Source organism: Balaenoptera borealis (assembly GCF_965194805.1).
Source record: "Balaenoptera borealis genome assembly, chromosome: 4".
In the NCBI taxonomy this organism is placed as follows: Eukaryota; Metazoa; Chordata; class Mammalia; order Artiodactyla; family Balaenopteridae; genus Balaenoptera; species Balaenoptera borealis.
Window position 1 is genome coordinate 119,127,804 of NC_138861.1, and position 20,860 is coordinate 119,148,663.

The 20,860-nt window shown below is 40.1% G+C and overlaps 1 protein-coding gene across 4 annotated transcripts in view; it reads right to left on the bottom strand.

Annotated features, from left to right (window-relative positions):
• Window positions 1-20,860, bottom strand: part of LEF1 (lymphoid enhancer binding factor 1) — a gene marked incomplete at its 5' end in the record, with an annotated part of 126,321 nt that overhangs the window by 45,413 nt on the left and 60,048 nt on the right. For all 4 annotated transcript variants that reach the window (XM_082389121.1, XM_082389119.1, XM_082389120.1 and 1 more), the window contains one exon: window positions 3,719-3,851. In XM_082389121.1, coding sequence (XP_082245247.1) covers window positions 3,719-3,851 — 133 coding nt within the window. The remainder of the gene's footprint in view (window positions 1-3,718; window positions 3,852-20,860) is intronic.

Below are 20,860 nucleotides of genomic sequence, written 5' to 3' on the forward strand. Positions count from 1 at the left end.
GCTTAAGAAGAAAGGAGGGAACTACCATTTACTTAGCACCTGCTACATGCTAGTTCCTATGCTGGGTATTTAATTTGACTCTTTCTATTAAAATTCTACTCATATTTCAGATACTTCTCTCTCATGGAATATTCTCTTTTATTGCTCTGAGAAATCTTTCTTCTTTGAATTTACAACATTTCATTTGTACTTTTAACATGGTACTTAAGATATTCTTCACTTTGTTTTATAGTGAGGTTGTACAAATGATTTCCTGCCTGAGCCTTATACACTGCTTGGAAAAAAGAGACCATGTTTTCCCCATCTGTGTATCAAACCATGGCTGTCTCCGGAGGAGGCTCTGAATATACTTCTGAGCGACTAAACAAACGAAAAGGTGAAATAAATGGACCCATTCCCCATGCTGGGTCAGTACTATAACCATTTTGCAGGTACATACATGATGTGGCTTAGGTCATTACATGAGTAGAAGAAAGTGGATCTGTGTTTTCTAAATAGCTTCCTGTTGTTTTAAGATCCCGTTTCCAAGGATTCCTAGAAGTGTGTGCCTCTCTACCAACTCCTGTGCTACTGAAGACACATTTCACATCATTCATTTAATGAGTATTTACTGAACACTTAACTATATTCTGGAGGCTCTATGCAGTATATCCTTAAAAATTTTTAAACTTTTATAAATAACTTTTATAAATAATTCTGCCACTCACTAGCTATATGTCCTTGAGGAAGTTATTTAATTATTATTCTGTAAAATCAGAATGAAAATGAAATAAGTGTTGTTGTGAGGAATAAATGCATTCGTATATAATACTGAGAAGTGCTTGGTATATAGTATAAGCGCTATGTTGAGTGTTTGTTGTTATTTATAAGGATACAAACATATAAACAGGTACACAAACCCAGTACTTCTTAAAAGCTCTTTCCTTTTAACATTTTTATCAGACACAATGAGTGGAACAAAATGATGGGTATCAGCTTCCCTTGCTTTTCCTACAACTAACTACACCTACACACCTGCACCCCGCACCCCATGCCGAAACACATACTGAGGGAAACGTAAAACCTAATATGCTTCCTAATAGGAAATTAACCTAAAGTTATTTTCCTACAAATGAGAATGGGTTCTGCTGACAAGCAGTTTATATTTATCGGATAATTCCATCTAGGGTTAGAGTATGAACACGATATTCTTATTTTGGTTTTTTTTGGATTTGGGGGGGGATAAAGCTAGCCAGCTTCCCAAGGAACTTTGAAATCAGCAACTCAGTACCACCATGTTATAACCAGCTGTATGTGATATAACCAAAAGGCAGGCAGAAGGAGAGAAAAGAGAGTAAATGCAAGAGATCCAGTAAGGCTTAGACTTTTTTTTCCCTTATACTTATTTTTTGGTGATCAATGTACCTAAGTATAATGATATAAACTCAAAATCATGTAAATTAGTACTTTTTAAAAAATTAGTTCTTTTTAAACCAAGGTTTTACATCCCCCTAACTACATGGTGATGAGGTACATGAAGTCCAGGACAAAAAAAGTAATTAAAAACAGGATTTTTATATTAAAACAAATGTAAACAGTGTATGGAGTAGAATGCAAAAATCACACAAATTTTTAGGACAAAATACTTCAAAGGAACTGCAGCAGACGATTTCCCTTCATGCCCACTAGTCCCTTCTCTAGTTCTAAAAAGTTCGTTTAAAAAAAAAAAAAAGTTTGAGGAGCAATGATATAAATTACAATTAGCAAGGTAAAACAAGGTAGGGTAGCCGTAAGATACGGAAACAGAAGAGAAAGTGTAATTGTAATTGGTAGCTAGTCAGAAAATTGTCTGTTTCAAAAAACCGAACTCTCCTAGGGACTTCCCTGGTAGTCCAGTGGGTAAGACTCCGCGCTGCCAATGCAGGGGGCCCAGGTTCCATCCCTGGTCGGGGAACTAGATCCTGCACGCATCCCACAACTAAAGCCCGGCACAGCCAAAATAAATAAATAAATAAATATTTTAAAAAACCAAAACAAAAAATTGAACTCTCCTAGAATTCCTGAAAGAACAACTTCTGAACCATCACGTGTTACTCCTTTAAAAATTTGTATAATGTTATTCTTTTAAACAAGTCCGTTTCAAAGTGCTCAGAACAGGGACTGGGATATAGTAAGTACTATGTAATTGTTAAGTAAATAAACGGTTTAAAACTAAATAAAACATGCTGTTGGATTATTTTTGCTAATAGCTTGTTCGGGGCTTTTATATCTATCTTTAACTGTCATCCGCATCTTTATGTTCCTCAGAGGCCAAGGTCATATTGGTCATATGGTCCCCCTTGGCCACGGCCAAGGTCATATTCTTGAGCTTCCCTCTCGAACTCAGCCTTCTTCCTAAGACGCCTATCTTAATTCCCTTTCTCACTACATATTCACAGACCTGTCTCTGATGTTTCTTATTCTTTGGAGGTCCTTGACAACAGGAAGTAGAGGAGAGGAAGGAGTGGAAATGAGGAATAAAACAGAGACAAACCCAGAAACATCGGCCTTGATGACTTCTGCCTTCTCTAAGTAAAGGTACCTGGGCTCCACTCAAGCAAAGTCCAACAGTAACTAAGTCCTCAAACAGTCGTCTTTTTAATAAAGGTGGGAAATGAACATGATACATATTTAACCTAGAAGTGTTCACAGCAGTGGGAAAAACACCCAGCCTCTGAACTCTACTCTTTTTTTTTTTTACATACTTACTATATTTTGCTGTTCACTATATTTTGTTGTTCACTATCGATCAAAGATAGGGCTGGACAAACAGGTGAAGTGCTGGAGATGGCACATTTGACCCCTATATACATTCTCTGCCTTCATGTGGTTTTACAGGACCTTTTATTTTGAATGTCTAAAGATCCCGTTGAGGTCCAAGTATGTATGTACGTGGAAAGAATAAGGGCTATCCTGTGAACAAACTCCCCCTCAAAGTCTGCTCTAAGCTGACATGACCGGAAGGCTTGGAGAACCCGAGCTTTGTGTCCGACAATGAACCCACACCCACACCCATCAAGTTAGAAAACAGGCGTCTTGATTTTTCAGACCGCTTATGATGTGTGTTTCTCTGTAAATGATACAGAAGCAGAACTTGGTAATAATGTAGAGAAGCAAAATAAGACTCACGTTGCTTTGACTTTAGACAGAGATGGTTTTGTATTTTAATTATATTTGTATCTAAATTGGTGCTGGGAAACAACAGAGAGAGGAGAAAACACAGCAGGGATATAAAGACCAAAAGAAATCACAAAAGGCTCAAAAACGTAACATTTGAGGAAAAAAAATCTCCTACTTTGTCCCTTTTCTACCTTTTTTTTCTTTTTTAACACTATCATCAACACCTAGTACATGCTAAAATAAACAAATATGGCAGGGGGCACTGAGGACTGAATTCGTAATATATTTTCACAACATATTGGTTTACACTATGATCGTAGATCATCAGAGCTGTCACTTTGAAATGACCCTTCAATATTTTTGTTCTGTTTTTTTTTTTTTAATCCTGCAAAGAAGGCAACAACAAATTCTTGTATGCTTATTAAAAAAATTGCTATCAAATAAATTCCCCTCGTCTCCTACAAATGTATTACGACCCACCCAGTGACATGGGCGGAGGCACTTGTGAGGTCACTCAGACTGATGAGATGAGGCTCCTTGCTTATCCAAAGCGGCCTGGGGAGGGAGGCAGGGCTCTCACCTTGTTTGGAGCTGACATCCGATGGGAGGTGTGACGGGTGTGATCCTGGAGAAAAGTGCTCGTCGCTGTAAGTGATGAGGGGGGTGAGAGGATGGACGGCGTGGGATGGCTGCACCACGGGCACTTTATTTGACTGCAAAGTAACCACAAGGACAGCCGTTAATATGGACGCCCAGCTCCTGTCTCCTCTCCCCGCAGAAGTCACACAATAGCAGTCACTGGGCACCAGCGCAACCCGAGAATCATCTCCAGACCTGGACAGCTGAATCATCTGCTCTGCTCGCTTAGACCTGCAGGATTTTCTCATGTTCAATTACATGAATATCCCACCAAGAAACAATCAGTTATTTAACCAAGGCCCCTTTGGAGATTTAGGTTGGTCACTATTATTCCATATGACATGAATTCTAAACATACATATTTACACTCCCCTTTTGGATTATCTCCTCAGGTTAAAGTCAACAAAGAGCTACTGGAGCAAAAGTTGTGAATGTTCTATAAACTCTTTATTCATTATATATGTTTGGCATAAAAAAGGCACTCAATAAATATTGTTCAAAGAATACATAAATGAATAAATATTGTCAACTTGAAGGGCAACTTTTTAAACAACCCAGTATATATAAATCTGCTGTATTGATATCACCTTAGTTTATAAAATTCATAATTCTAGAGTTGTACATCTTTAAGAACCACATTATACCATATAGTTTTATAGTTTTATAGTTTTGTCGATCAAACATGACCATCATTCATTATGCTTTAGAGCTGATCAGTTCATCTTCAGGTTCTTTAGTTTCTAGAAGTCTTAATTGATAAGAGCGAATTCCCAATCTTGAGTTTAACTGCATAATGTGAAATATGGCTTGTCAGAACACTCTAAGTTGTTAACATTTATATTTTAACATATTTTATATGTCTTATATTTGTTTAAAAGTAAACTTTATTATTTAATTTGGAATTCTAAAACTGTATAACAGTAACATGTTTTAGAGGTTCAGGTTATTTATCTGGACTTCATCAATTTGAAATCTGGAATTCTTTCGTTTGGCTAAAGTTGACCCCGCCCCCCCACCCCACCCCCAAGAAAGTGCTTACAAAGCAAATCAGTAATATAAACAAGATTCAGGCAGTTTAACCTAATCAAGGGATTCTTTTAAAAGAAACTCTACCCACCCCCCCAAGAGAGTAAACCCAACACAATTATATACATGCAAAATACGTTTCTGATTTTAAATTCATCTCCTAATTAAAGCAGTCTCAGGAAGATCTCTGTTTAGAAACACTACAGTAATAAGTAACTTGTGAATTTAAGAGGAATAGACTATAATGAATTGTAAATATTCTCTCATTCACTAGTTCAGACATGCCTTCACCACAGCCAGTTTGAAATAGTGACTGTTACTGTACTACAGACTAAAATGCACACGAAATCACTTTCTCCGGAAACAAATATCTGTATTAAAAAAATTTAAGTGCCTGAAAACTGCACAGTGTAAACTGCTTAAAATGTAGGGACATATGTGAATGGCTGAGGGCCCATAACACACTCGTGTATGGTGGGTGCACCTATGATGTACGCTGATTATCTCACGTTTTTTTACAAATTAGGTATAAACAGTACGTGGCTCCAACAGGAAAAACCATCCCCTCAGGAAAATTAGGAATAATCATACTAGTAACACTTAATTCTCTTTACAGTTAGTAACAGTAATTCTCTACACCCTATCGTTACAACCTGCACCCAAAAGAAACTTATGAAAAAAAAAAGCAAGGGGAAAAAAAAAGATCACACTTTTTTAGACAATGATGTAATATCCATACCAGACTTTCCCCTATTTTATAATTATCAGCTTCCCTCTAATGGCAGAACTTGCGTAGCTCATATAGCCCTTGGCATTTATTAAATAGAGCACCATTATCAAAGCCACATGCCTTTTCTCCCTACACTTCTGCACAGACATCTATGCATATAAATGTGTACAAGGTTAAAAAAAATCTCTCAATGCTTTTCAAGGGTTAATGATGCAGTTTGTCAAATACACAGAATGAGCTTCTTAAATACTTAGAATGCTAAATGAATGCTTCTTAAATATTGAGAATGCTAGAGGAATGGGGGGTGGGTGGGTGTGAGAATATTATCATTATAAACCCTTTTAAATACAGCAAAAATCACAACACCCAAATGCTAAAATGAATATATTTCAACTATAGTTTAGAATAACTGCTTTGAGTTTCATTTTTCAGAAGTTTCATAAGAAGCATAATTGCCAAACAATCTACTTAGATATTTTCTTGGGGTAGTTAAAAAGCATTGCAGAAATCTTCTGGGAAAAAAAAAAATACATTTATTTTGCATGCCTTTCTCATTTCCAGAGCACCACCTTAAGGAACCTGCATTAGCAGGCAGCATCTTCTTAATGTCTGACCTATCCCTCCAGTCATATAGCTCCGAATCCGGTGCCATGAATTTTTTGTTAAATTATGCTATCCTTGCTCTCCTCTTAATTTTACGGTTTTCAAGACAGATTTGCTTTCCTGTGGGAAGGAGATAAGAAGCTGAGGATTTTCATTTAAGCTCTGGCCTTGTCTTATACTTTGCAAGATGGATAGCGGAAGCAGTACTAGTAGGTGTGTTAAAGCCAACAAGGATTATGTCTATTTTTGTGGCCAAATAATAAAAGCAATATGAAATCTCAATAATATGAGCGAGCCCACTTCCAGGGTTTGTATCTTGCCTCCAGCTGATCGCCTCTGCTACGTATACAAAAGGGTCCAACCGACACCACGGATGCTTGGCACGTCGCCCTCACAGTCAAGCGTCCTCAGCCCTAAACGGTGGGCTTCCTCTGACATCAGGAGCTGCTGCCCTCTGATGCTACACGCACACAAAAGGCGAGAAGCCAGGCACTGCGACTTTGTGTAAGTTTTAAGTCAGACAATATAACCATTCTTTTTTATCGCCCACCTTAGGGTTTTTTCTTTTTTTGAACTTTTTATTTTATATTGGAGCACAGTTGATTAACAATGTTGTGTTAGTCTCAGGTGTACAGCAAAGTGATTCAGTTATACATATACATGTATCTATTCTTTTTCAGATTCTTTTCCCATTTAGGTTGTTACATAATATTGAGCAGAGTTCCCTGTGCTCTACAGTAGGTCCTTGTTGGTTCTCTCTTTTAAATACAGCAGTGTGTGCATGTCAGTCCCAAACTCCCAATATAACCATTCTTAATTCTAATCTTCTAATCTCCAAATAACAATGTGCTGTATATTGGGGAGGGGAGTGTGTGAGGAGAGAAATAACTAATCGACTACTTAGCTTCTATAGACAAACTTATGTAACTACATTCTAATGCCTAGTTACAGGTATATATGTGGGCACATGTGTATATTCACTAAGCACCTAAAATGTGCCAAGCACTATTCTAGTGCGGATGGCCAATACAGACAAGGTCCCTGTTCTCACGCAGCTTCCTTTCTAGGGGCCTGGAAATGGGGATGCGGGTGTTGGAGACAAAAATAAATAAATAAATGTGTAAAAAACAAAACAGAAACCCCAAGCAAAATCTGAAAAGACGACATCAAGTGCTATGAAGAAGAGGAACCAGGTGATAGAAGAGACAGTGTATTATCTAATCATATGCCTTCATATCACATTAAAGCTGTAAGAAACCGAAAGTTCATCTAGTCCAAGATCCTCATTTTCTAAGACAGGAAGCTGAAAAACAGAGGTCACCAGGAAATGGGTGATCAAGCCATGACTACTGTCAACACCTGCAGTAAGACAGCCTTGCTCACTACACAACTCCGGTAACGCAGGGCCACTGTGAGGAAAATGGGAATGGAGACCCCAGGGGCACTTAAGAGAGTGGAACCAAGCAGTAGAGAAATACCATCTTTTCGGCTCCTACTCTGTGCTGGGAACTGTGCGCCTAGTACTGTACCTAATGGGACCCCAGTCTCCTGACTCCCCCTCTGGTGCTTTTCCCAGCACACAGCTCCCTGTAAGGGAGGGAGGAAGGGCAAAAACCACTTCGATCCTTTTTCACTCACAGGGACAGTCAGGTAAGTCTTAGCTTCCAGAGGAGAGCCAACATGTACTCCCAGCATGTGTCCTTTCCTTGATCATCTCAGGAGAGCAGCATGCACGATTCCTCCACCTTTACAAGATACCTGGCAGCCTTAAGTCGTCCCAAATTCTCCACGCCTGCTCAGAGAGAGGTTCAGCAACTTGTCTACGCTCATACGTCAGCAAGCGGCTGAGCCAGGCCACAGACCTTCACCTTCTGATTCCAGCTATACAGCTCAGGCAGTTGATCAGTCAGGTGAGCAAAGGAAAAAGATGGAAAGAGCAGGTACTGGAAAAGGGGTAGAAAATATCAAGGGTGGACTCGAGAACACAGCTCTCCTGCCTACGCCCAGCACCCGTAAGTGGCCATTCAGGAGGAATCCCGCAATCTTTTCCCAAACGGGAAAAACCACCGTCAGGCCACCCGACCCGTGAAGCGCATAATGATTACAGTAACTAACACGTAGCCAAGTACTTCCTATGTACTAAGCACTTCATGAGTATCTTTGAGGCAGACACTATCATTATCCTCCTTTTCCAGATGGGGGAGGCTGAGACACAGAGAAGGTAAGTAACTTTCCTGAGGACCCAGAGCTAGTAAGTGGCAAAGCCAGGTTCAAATGCAGGAAGTCTGGCTCTAGAGGCCACGTTCATTACCAGTAGACCATGCGGCCTCCCTGAAGAGCCCAGCTCATAAAATCTTGGACACTGAGTTGACCATCTGGACCGTAGCTGACAGTATGTGACATCCATGAAATGCCCGTGTGGTCTCTGTCCCCCACACAGGAATCACATCAGACAAAGAGGCACCTTAGTAGAACTGGTCAGAGCTGGAGACTCAACTGCCACCTTTCTCTCCAGGACTGGAAAACATTCCAAGGAAGCTAGCTTGGCTGCCACCCAGGCTGGCCCCTGCAGGTAAGGACTTTTTCGGCATCACGGCCAATAAAACCCACACCTCCTGTGGACACGAAGTGGGTGCCACTTAGGGATCCTGAGAGTCACCCCCAAAGCAGCATTCCCAGAAACAACCCACTCACCGCTGGCAATAACTCGAGCTGTTGTGAATGTCGTCAGCCTCTGAGGATGCGGTCTGGGAAGGACTAAAAAGTGGTTCAGCTCCCTCCTGGCTAAAGCCATGGGCCTGCTGGTAAGTGGAGTAACCTGGGGGGGGGAAACCTGCTGGCCTGCTGGCTGGTGCCCGCTGTGTACATCTCCACACCTCCACTAAACCCACAGTGCAGGATCTGGCTGTGCATAAAGGTCCTGAGTCCCATTTCAATTGGCTGTGCATTTTATCAATAGTCCTCCTGGTAATAACCGAATCCAGGGGAATTTTGACACTCCACCAACTTACTGAGATGAGGAATTTCACCTGGCCTAAATCGTTATGGTGGCATTTTACTTTTTATAAAACTCTTAAGAAGTCTGGTGTTCGTGAAGTAGAAGCCGTGTAATTTCATATCGTGCCTTCCCGTCCTCTTCTGAGATTCTGAGCTTCTCAAGCCTTCCCACAAAGAGGAGCAGATTTAATTTGCCCAAAAAGGATACAGTGATTCTTGCGTTCACTAGAACTCAGAAGTAACACTTGGTACTGGAAATCTTTCCTAAGATCCACCAAAGCTAAACACCTGACTCAGATCTGACGTGGCTGTCAAATGTAAGATGACTACCGGCTGTGATGCAGCAGCTTTTTTCAGACAATGATGAGGTCCCAGACTTTGCAGACTTCCTGAGCAGGAACTGATAAAACTCTAAGGTTCGCAAAGGACAAATATTCCACGAGCCCACCTCTGGAGGCAAAGGGATGGTCTCTACTGGACACCTGGAATATCTTCCCTAAGAGAGGAAGGAACATGTTGTAGGGAAAGGAATTAATATGCACTGGACACCCACTAAGTGCCCGTCATTATGGCCATGCCTTTATATCTCTGGCTGGCACTCATGCACAGAGGTGGGCGGTATCATCTCTATATTTATAGATGAGAAGGCTGAGTAATAATCAGAGGAGAGAGAACTTGTGCTGGCACAACTGGGCACCCGTGTCCCTGACTGTCCTGCCCCACACTGCCCACTACTCAGCTCCTCTCTCCACCGCTGCTCCAAACCACCCTGCCAGCTGAGCATGGCCTGCCCTGGGCTCAAGTCTGGACAGGACAACGGGCCACTTGGAAAAGACTGATGTCACCAGCAGGACTCCAAACAGACTGATGGAATTGCTGATAAAATGAAAAGGTGTGACACGCCCTCTGTGTTCCCACTTCTCTATAAGGTGATGATTTCTATAGGTTTCCTCATTTAAACCTAAAGTCACCCCTAAGTTAGGTGTTACAGTTTACGTTACACAGAGAAGAAAGCCAAGGTTCTGAGAGGGTAAGCAGTTTATACAAGATCACACAGGATGTTAAGTGGCAGAGACAGGATTTGGACCCAAGTTGGAGACTCTGAGGTCCACAGCTTGTATCCCAAGGAACCAAAACCAAACGGTGCTGGCATCCTCTGGTTGCCAAGTGGATGAGATGCATAATAATACAGTTTAATATTCAAGTACGTGGGAACTGGAGGCAGAGCGTTCAAACATTCAAATACCAGTTAGCTGCTATGCTTTCAAATACCAGTTAGCTGCTATGCTTAGGTAACTCACTTAATTTTTCAGAATCTCGGTTTTCCCATATGTAAAATGGGTAGACTAATACCTCACAGGATGAAGGTGAGATTAATGAACAATGCAAACAAAATATCTATCAAGTCCTGGCATATAATATATGCTCAATAAATATTTGTGGAATGGATAAAGGGAAGAGGAAAGGGAAAAGAGGGCCAATAAATGAATTACTCTGCTCCCCAAAGTTCAAATCACTCATCTCTAAGACACAGTACATTTTAGAATTTAGAACTGTGCTTTCTTTCAGAAGAATTACCCGCCAACTCTCCCTTCTGCAACTGGTTTAATAGGAAGACAACTGGATTCTCCTATCTGCTTTCACATTCAAATCTCCAATTTGATATGTTATTTTGGTTGAAATATAGGAAGAAAATCTGACCTCACACAGATACGTTGTTGAAAAGGGAAGGATTATTTTAATAATTTTTTCAGATAATTGTGGATCTTCGTCTTTGATACTAAACCAAAACTCAACAAGTGGTAGTTTAAAGGCTTGCTGCAATGTAGAATCAAAAGGCTTATCAATATGTTTTTCCTACTCTTACATTAAAATCGATTGCTCTGTCTTGCACTTTGAATTCACCCCGGTATCATTTTGCATTGGGTCATTTGGAAAATAGCGTTCACTGAGTTGACATATTTTGTGACACAATATAAAAATCACATTCATTAATGTCATCTCTCATCTCATCAGAAAAGCTTTAAGGATTTGGGAAGTTATCAGGCCTAGAGTAGTGGTTAACAAGTTTTCTAAAATTCTAATTTTTGCTTGAAAGCTCCAGTTTAATCACTGGCAACAAATGCTATCAAGTGTTTTCACTGAAGAGAGAGACTCACCTTACTCATTTGTGAGAAAGTATCTGCCAAATACCAAAGTCCAAAGAACCACAGTTTGTCTGTCACTTATGCAGTCAAGGGATCAAGATTTAATAAAATTAAAACATTTTCTACTGCTTCCTCAAGGATATTCTAAATGACACTGGCATTTTTTTCTCCCCTGGGAGAGTGTTGTGGTGCAGAATTCAGTGACTATTAGTACCATTTGGTGCCAAGGCACCAACAGTTTTACACACTGTTGCTCTTGGACCAATGATGCAAATGCCAACACACAGTGGAAAAGACAAATAATGTGTTGCCGTTATCACGACAGTAGTTCTGACCTCGTGGACACCCTATCTCAGGGAGCCCTTTGAAAACTGCTGCCTGTAGTAAAGTAATGGTACAGCAATAGTTGTTGATTGTGGATGATCCAAGCCAATAAGGTGAAAAATATTATTTTTGTTAAGCTGAATTCAGAGAGAAATTGATTAATGGGTTACAAAGGTAGAATGCTTTCATGATGTGCTAAGTTACCATTTTTTCCTTCCTATTTGCTAGTATTATAAATCTGTAAATCAAGAGAAATTTGAAAAGCAAACAATCAAAAGTAACATATACCACATCCTTTTAAATAACATTAAAATTTTTTTACACTCCTTCAACTCTTTTAACTCAATATAGAACCCCAGAGACTTGTGTTCATTCATTCAATTTGAATTATTTTCTTCAAAGGAATTCTTGACACATAATAGCTGGGAATACGGATTTGCACCCTTTGGTGCTAAGAAGCCTTCTTCAGCTTCCTCAGGTACACCAGTCATCTCTGGCTCTATGCTTGCAGCCCCAGGACATGACGCCAGGCATTTACCACACTGCATTGTTACTACTTGTTTGTGCATCTGTTTCCTAGATAGAGATCAGGTCTTGGTTCAAGAAAGAATTCCTACCCTTAAATTAAAAACAGGGATTGATCCTCGTATTTTCTATTGCTGCCTAAAAAATTATCGCAAATTTATCAGCGGCCTTAACACATCACAATGTATTGTCCCTCAGTTTCGGTGGGCAGGATCCTGGCATGGTGTGACCTGTTTCTTAGCTCAGGGTATCACAAGGGTTGGCCGGGCTGAGTTCCTGTCTGGAGACTCTGCCAGCTCACTCTTGCTGTTAGTAGGATTCATTTCCTTGTGGTGATCCCCATTTCCCTGCTGCTTGTCACGGGGGTCGGGGGGCACTCACATTCCTTGACAAGCAGCCCCTACGTTGAACATCAAAAGTTTCTTGCTTTGAGTCTCTGATTTCTTCTTCTATGACCTCTGGAGAAACCTGCTTTCCAAGGGCCCCCCCATGTCAGGGGTATGTCAGGCCTACCCCATAACCACTCTTTCCTAAAGCCAACAGTGAGAGTAAGACAGCAGAAGGGGGGGATCAGCTCTGATCAGTTCAGGATGCTGCAAGACCTGATGCCATCTGTTAAGACACAGATCACCCCCTTCACTTTCTCAGTTTTTCTCTGTTTGCAAAATGTTATCACCAATTAATCTTCAGCAGATAAAAATGAAGTACCATTACAAACGTTGTTATCTGGTGTTATAGTTCTTCTGGCTACACTATAAAGTCCTGAGGTTTAGTTTTGTGTTTCCCTCCTCTCCTTTTCGCTCTTTTTAATTCAGGGACTACATCGTCAACAGCGTGTTACTCACACGCATCAGAGTTGATGGCAGTGGCGGCTCAGAGGGGAAGGGATAAGAGAGGATTCAGACATCTTCCCCTCCCCTCCTCCCAACGTCAGGGAAATCAGGGAGAGCTACGTGCAAGGAAAGTTCCAAGGTAACTACAGGGTCATGGCTTAAAGAACGGAAAAGGGCAATCACTAAACAGAGTTGAGGCTCCAAATAGATTTATTTTGAAGAAAACGTTAACAACCAACATATCAGATTTCGGCCAATTATCTGCCTTTAAAGAAAATTTTTAGAAAAATCATTATTTTATATTTAAGTGTAACTCTCTTATTACAAGGGTCTATCTAACCTGAAGCTTACCTCACCCTAAAGAGTCATATAGTTGTCTTACCATTTATTAATCACTAATAATGCACTAAATGCTATATGAAATAAACATGGTAGAAGGGAAGTAAATCAAAGTTGTAGGTTAAAACCTGGATGCTTGAGTGAGAAAGACAAGAGAAGGGACATTCATGGAATATTTACTATATTCTAGGAACTACGAATGATACTTACACACTTGTGATCAAATTTATTTCCTCATTTTCAAATAAGGAAACAAACTGAGGCTCAGAAAGGTTAAGTTCTGCCCAATGTCACATAGGTTAGCTTGTAAATGTTTGAACCTGGATTAAATACAGATCTGTCCTATCCCAAACAGGTGAACTGTTCACTGTGAGCTGCTGAAAAGCATGGCAACAAGGAGAATAACTCATTCTGGGAGCCTAAAGGGGACCCACACGTTTCAGTCACTGGAGTCTATAACTCAGCAGACTGGGGTTAAGCTGAGAAAAGATCAGAGTAAAAGGGAAAATGACTTATAATTAGGTAAAGTTGCAACATCCTATTATTTGATTGATTTCACAGCGCCTTCACCACACCCTTAATCCTCTGAGTGCTGCATTTATTTTTCATGTTAAAGACTGTTCTTTGAAAATTAAGAGAAAGAACTGGAATCGTTCGAGATAAACAAACAAACCAAAGAACAAAACAAACAGGTTTGAGATTTACTGTGCTAGTGGTAAGACATTACGAGATGAGGCCAGACAGTGGCTAATTCAGAAGTTGAATAAAGGGATGAGGCGTGGGTGAAAGGAAGGATCACTAGATTCTAAGGAGGCAGGATAAGGAGGAGGAGGGAGACTGCCTGGGCTCCTAGCTGTAGGAGCGTGGGGTTCCGTGGGGTGCAGACGTATATGTAAAATTTTACAGTGGAAGGACACGGGGTAGAACAAGATGCCAATGGTTCGTAGCATTTTCTGGATCATAGACATCGTGATCTGATGAAAGCTGTGTGTAAACGTTTTTGTATACAAACACAATCACACGTTAATGGACTGGGGTGGGAGGTTTCAGTGTGTACAGGGGAGGACAGGGAACGGAGTAGCCCCTGGACCCTAGATTAAAAACCGCTGCCCTATTCTAAGAGAGAAGTGCTTTAGCAGTCACTAAATCATAAAAATTTATTATTATTAATAAGCTGGAGTTTAATTAGCATGTTGAAAGTAGTGTTTGTGTAGGTCATTGGGAAATAATGAAAGGCAAACAAGTCAGTGAAGGTGGGTGAGAAGTCAGGGCCAGGGCCTTCTCTGTCTACCCCAGAGAGCACCGAGTAGAAGCAGCAGGCGATAGTTTCCTCTGTAGCCCAGTGACAAGGCTGTATAACGACAACAGGCAACAGGAAAGGGCAGAATGAGGCAACTCCAGGAGCTCTGGAACCAGAGAGGGAGGGTACTGCTTTGGGGTGAGTGGATTCCCAGAAGTTCTCCTCTGAATCTCATCAGCCATCAATCCCGAATGGAGTCGGTCAGGTTTTCTGGTGCGGGTCTGAGCACAGCCTGGTTAAAAAAAGACTCTCTCCACCCACTGCCCAGGGATAGATATTCAAAGGGAAGGTTAAGTCTTCCTACTGCCACCACAGCAGAATCTGTCTATCATCCAGTTTCAGAGGGTTGGAAGATTTCCCCACGGCACTCACAACGTCCAGTCCGAGAACCAGATGACCCTAGATCTCCTTGGGGGAGAGGGGAAGCGGGGAGCCCGCGTGGGGTTGAGGGCAAGGAAGTCCCACAGCTACCCAGGAGAGCGGGTGAGTTGTTTTTATGTTCGGGCTGCAAACGGATGGTACAAAATTCCACGGGAGCAAAGGCCAACAGGCTTAAACCTGGTATTTTCATATTGAAAAGGGATCCTTCACACTTAAAGTAACTATGAAAAGCATGTGCCTTATTTTAGTTTAGATAAAACTGATTTCTGTTTTAAGATCAGGTGTGAAGCATTTACAGAACAGTAATAAGAAGGCTAATGTGCCAATTTTGTCCCATCAAGCTGTCTCCGATTTTAATAAGTGCCATACGTGTAAAATATTCTCTGCTTAAAACTGGGTGTTTTGAAAAGTGAAAAGAGTAACATTTCAGTCTGTGGGGGACCCTCATTTTTCTACAGCATTTGCCAAAGAGTCTTTCAGAAATCAAAGAAAGAAATGCAAATTATTTTGGGTTCAGCTACTAACAATAACACTCTAATTGAGAGCTACAGCTTATTAGGAAAAGCAAATCATTTTCTATGAATGTGTAAATGTGATATTTACACTGTAAGATAAGCTGTTAAATAGAATATTAAAGCTATTCTACAGAGCTACACTGTCCTATATGGTAGCCACTGGTCACCAGCTTTTGAGGGCTTGAAATGTGGCTAGTCCAAATGTAGACGTGCTCTAAGTATAAAACGCACACTGGATTTCCCACATTTAATGTGGAAAAAAGAATGTAAAATATCTCAGTAATTCTTCACATTGATTACATTTTGGTTATACTGTGTTACATAAAGTTATTACTAAAATTGATTTTACTTGTTTCTCTTTACTTTTTTGATGGGGCTACTAGAAAACTTTAAATTACATGTATGACTTGCAGTTGTGGACTCACATTATATTTCTAACAGACAGCTCTGCTTTACAGTTTGAAAATCTATAGGTAAGAATGCACCTTTCCCTATTATCCTCCAATTTGACTTAAAACAAATAAACAAAAAAAGGCATATTTATTAACAAAAGTTCCTTTTATGGAAAAGGAAACTTATGGATAAAGAAACTGAAAATCAGAAAAGTTTAGTGGTAGAGCTGGAAATTAAACATTGGATTCCAATATCTCATACTGAGGGACAAGTCAGTAAGTTTAAAACCAAATATTTATATGACAAGTAGTATAAAACTATACATTTCATATTATAGCATGAAAGGAATTACTAAATGATATCTATCTTTTATAGGTCAGTGAGCCTTTTGAATAAATGGTGTGGCGCACAGCGGTTATATGTAACTTCTTCAACTTGTCAGCACAGATTACTTTTAAAAACACCTAATACACATTTTTAGATTCATTACAAGTTAATGGTTAACTCATTCCTTGATGGGTAACCATCTTTCCATCTCACATCAGAATATATTGTCTGAAAAAAAACAAAACCCAACACGCTAGAGTTTATCTTGAGAGAAAATGATGCTGCAGACGTCACTACTTATAGGATATACTTTTATGAGTCAAGGAAAAAAACCTTTTGCTTGGGATTTGAAACCAAATTCTTGAAATGAGTTGAAACTGAGGCATAAAACCTGAGTGACAAATGAAGTAGATTACATAAACAGGATTTTATGTAATTTACTACATTTTGATTCATCTTAAAGCCCACAAATAAGTCAAACTAGAACAGCAAACTTTCCTTGAAGATGTTTGTCTCAATGGTATAAAAAGAGGAAGCAAAATGTAAAGACCCTTTAAAAACTCAGTTCTATTCATATATTATAACAGAGAAATGCCCTATAGCCAGTGGAAAAGTATAGCAGCAAAAACGACAATAGCTATTCTCTGCTGGTGAAAAAGGATACTTCCACGAATATAAAATCAAAGATAAACTCTATTTTGTAGCATTTATTGTGAATAGGAAATTTCCTTTTTGGATTTTATTTTGCATCCTTTTTGGGAAAACTTGCTGATGAACTCAAGGCAGATACCGAATGCCTGATCTACAAACCTTTCCCAAGAGCAACCTAGGTTACTGTTTATTTACAGCAGTGTATTGGAGTTGGCTTCTACTAGCTCTCCAGAGCCGACTGCTAAATTTTCAGGAATTTTGAGAACCTGTTAATATTATGTTGGTAGCCTGAAATTGGCCATGGTGGGATTATTTATACCATGAAAATTGGCAAATATGAAAAGTCACTGCCACTTCCCCCCAAACTGGTTGTTAAACATGAAACAGCACACCACTGGCAAACACTGAATCCCTTCCTAAATTACTGGGTGAAACAAACTTTTCTTTCCCTCTTTCTCTTTGACAAGCAACAGGAACATATTCTCGATCTTTGTCTGAAACCGTTCCAGAATAAGAAGTTTCAAAGATCGTCATTTGATGCGATCTAGGATGACCTGAGCCATGTCCCCAGGCCCTGCTAACGCTGGGAAAACGTGTGGCGGCTGGGCATTAACTACTCTGCCTGGTTCCCTGCCACTGGGTTTCAGCAGCACCGGGTCTCAGTCAGCAGACAGGAGGAGCTCCACCACGTGGCACTGACAAGAGTGTTGTAGAAGATTTGCGGGCATTTTCTTCCCTCCTCTCATGGAAATAGTTCATGCAGCCCCAAAAAAGGATAAAATACTTAATGGAATTACTTTTGAAAGTTATCCGTAACAAATGAATTTTACACAGAAAAGCAAATAATTGAAACTATGTCATACATGCATTAAAGAATGCAGCTTCCAACATGAGGGCGGTATATCAAAGAGCAATCGTCCAGACAAACTGCACAGAACCTGGTACTGGACTAAATATTAAAAAAGAGGGAGAGGAGAGGCTGTTGTCTTTACAGCACTTTTACTCAAGAAATAGGACATAAACACTCCGTAGAGAATATGAGGATCAACTTAGGGATCTCTGAAAGCAATTATGAATTTTAGGGAGAAGTGTAAAGGAGCAAAAATAATTTAAGGGCTAATTAAGGAATATTCTTAAGACACTATACTCTTTGCTTTAACAAAGCTTTTGCCTGGGTTTCTATACGAAGGCTGGGGGTAGTGGTCGGTTTGTGGGCAGATATTAATAGCGTACTGGATTTGAAGTCGAAACACCTGGATACTATTCTTGGTCCTACTTGTTGTGTGAACTTTAGGCAAATGATATACCCTTTTTGTGTTTCAGATTGCTCATTACATGAGGCTAATATTTTCCCCGGCTAAGTGTGTATAAGGATCAAGTGAGATCATGCAAGGAAACACTTTGCAAATGGTAAAACACTATGTACATACAATAGTTAATTCCACTTTGGAAGAAAAGAAGTCATTAATCTCATTTCCTACACTGAGAAAGTTATTACCTGGGTCCACATGCATGGGTTTGGCGAATACCAGATAAAGTTAACTTAGAAATTTGCTGAAACAGTAAATAATGGCCTCAAAGAATCCTCTCAATCACTGTTTCACGACTGATTTGCAGCCTTAAAGAAATCTCTACTCCCTATTAAGATAACTTCTTTGTGTAAGAATGTTTCTTTTCCAATGCAAATATGCTACAATTTGGTCTATCTAAATGCATGAAGAATATTTCAATTTACCTCTTTAATGTGTGTCACCTGCTCCATCTGAATACCAATATTTCAACGATGTTTGAAGGTAGTGGTTGACTTGCTAATACAGAAAGTGGAAATATACATGTACTGGGGGCCAAGAAAGCCTGAAGATGATCCCTAAACACAAGAGGGAGCGAGAAAGGTAAAGGCACGTGAGGCGCGGTAAGGCAAGGCTCTTAGGTGCAACAACTTGAAGTGTTTGAGACTGAAGTTTTGGGATTGGATTCCTGCCATCAACAAATGATAAAAGTGTCGGCCCGAGTATCTTCAATGCCCTCTCCAGTACCAACGACCCTGTGATCCCAAGGGTTTCTAAAGCTTTGAATTCCAACATTTTAATATTCTGTAGTTCTGATTCTTCTAGTAGTAGCTAGGAGGAAGGAAGAAGAATGTCAGGAAGGCGAAAGAAAGAACTGCATATAATCAGAGATGACTTACTTACCTGAACATTTAAAAAATCAGTTTGAAGATGCATCAGTGTCACACTGATGATGGGGCACTGGCTTGTTGGCAGCATGTATTGGTAATCTGAAGGAACATCCATAAAGCTTACACAACAGATATAAGACAGAGGGCGGGAGCATTTTAATTGTCATGAAACCCGATTTCTCCCAGTGCAAGGACCTGTAAGATTGTGCTAATGATGACAAGGGTCAGGACTTCCAGATGAGATGAGTCATCTTGCCAAAATTCCACTGAGGGCTTCTCCCTTTCTGCAGCAAAGACAGGAACCACTGTGTACTCCTGCACCCCAAGTCTACCGTGAATCTCCGCCACTAAATTAACCTTCAAAGACAAACCCAGTTGGACTAGTCTGTGACTAAGAAGTGGCAATCCCCTGTCAGAAGGGCAGGGAGATGGCAGCCCCCTGAGTTAGGTGCACTTGCGCCAAAAGGCCAGTCCAGAGTCTGCACTGCCAGAGTGAGCTAATGTTCAGTACTTGGAAGTGCTATGAATTGTATGGCTACAGAGTCCTACAAAATAACAAACATCCAAGAAGAGTCCTGCTTTATTTCAGGAGTCTAGATTCCTGGTTTCCTCTAAGTACTTTACTGCAAAGAGGATTCAGCGTTGGCAGTTTGGTCTAGCTATGAACAAGCCACTCCAAGGAAAGGCTGATGTCTTGTGGGGAAAAGCCAGAACTGAACTATGACAAAACAACCAGTTTACATTAGTTTACAGAGTGTCTTCATGTCCCTTGTCTCATTTGGATCTTGGCATTGCCCTGGAAGAAAAGTATTCTTAATTTCCCCATTTTTCAGACAAGGACAAGAAAGCTCAGGGAAGTCCAACACCACAAAGTAATAAGTAAGAAAGGCTGGACTAAATCCTATTTTCTTTCACCTAACCATGATGCAGCCCATTTTCTGATTATCCAGTGGCCGACAGCCTCTCTCACTAGGTTGGAAAAGTTGATCTGGAACAGGTCACAGGGCCTCAGAGGCAGGCGTGAGAAACGTCAAGCTGTAAATGCGTAGCCAAATAAGAAATCACCACAGACACCCCCCCACCCCCAAATGCTATCATCATCTGTGTTTATGCTTTAGAAATGGTTATGCAACATACTAATGTATAGTATAATCAATCAATACATTATCCACAAGCCTTGCAATTCCCAAGCCAAGCTGATGAATGGAATGTCAAGAAAGAATATAAGCTATCATTCTATTTAGAAAATTCCTGCCTGTAAAACAAATAATCATTTTAAGGAACCTACGGGCCTCTGTTTTTCACCTTCCCTTTAACTTCCAGTTTATGTTAACAACGGCCATTTCTTCAGGCTCTCAAGTCTTTCAGCTAATTAGCAATGTTCAGGACACCCTCCCAGCCTTGATTACTACCGCTAATTCTTGAAAATAATTAAACTTTATTTCACCAGAGTTTGAATATGTCTATTAAAAACTCCAAGGGAATTCATTTTCTCCACCAACCCTATTTAAGCCAGCTTAATGTGGCGATAACATAAATCACTGTAAGTAATACGTTTTCTTGTATTTAACAGAACCTGAAATTTTCCAACTCAGATTATTATTGCAATGCTAACTCAGTTATGTTTTCTCTAACCAACTATATTGACTTGTTTAACTCCTGCCTCCCTTAAAAGTGTTTTAACTAGGTGATATTTAGGCCTTTAAAAATATTTCAAAGAAATAGATAGGAAAATAGTTTTTCAGTTTCTCAAAAAGTTAAACATAGAATTACCATATGAACTAGCAATTCCACTTCTAGGAATGTACCCAAG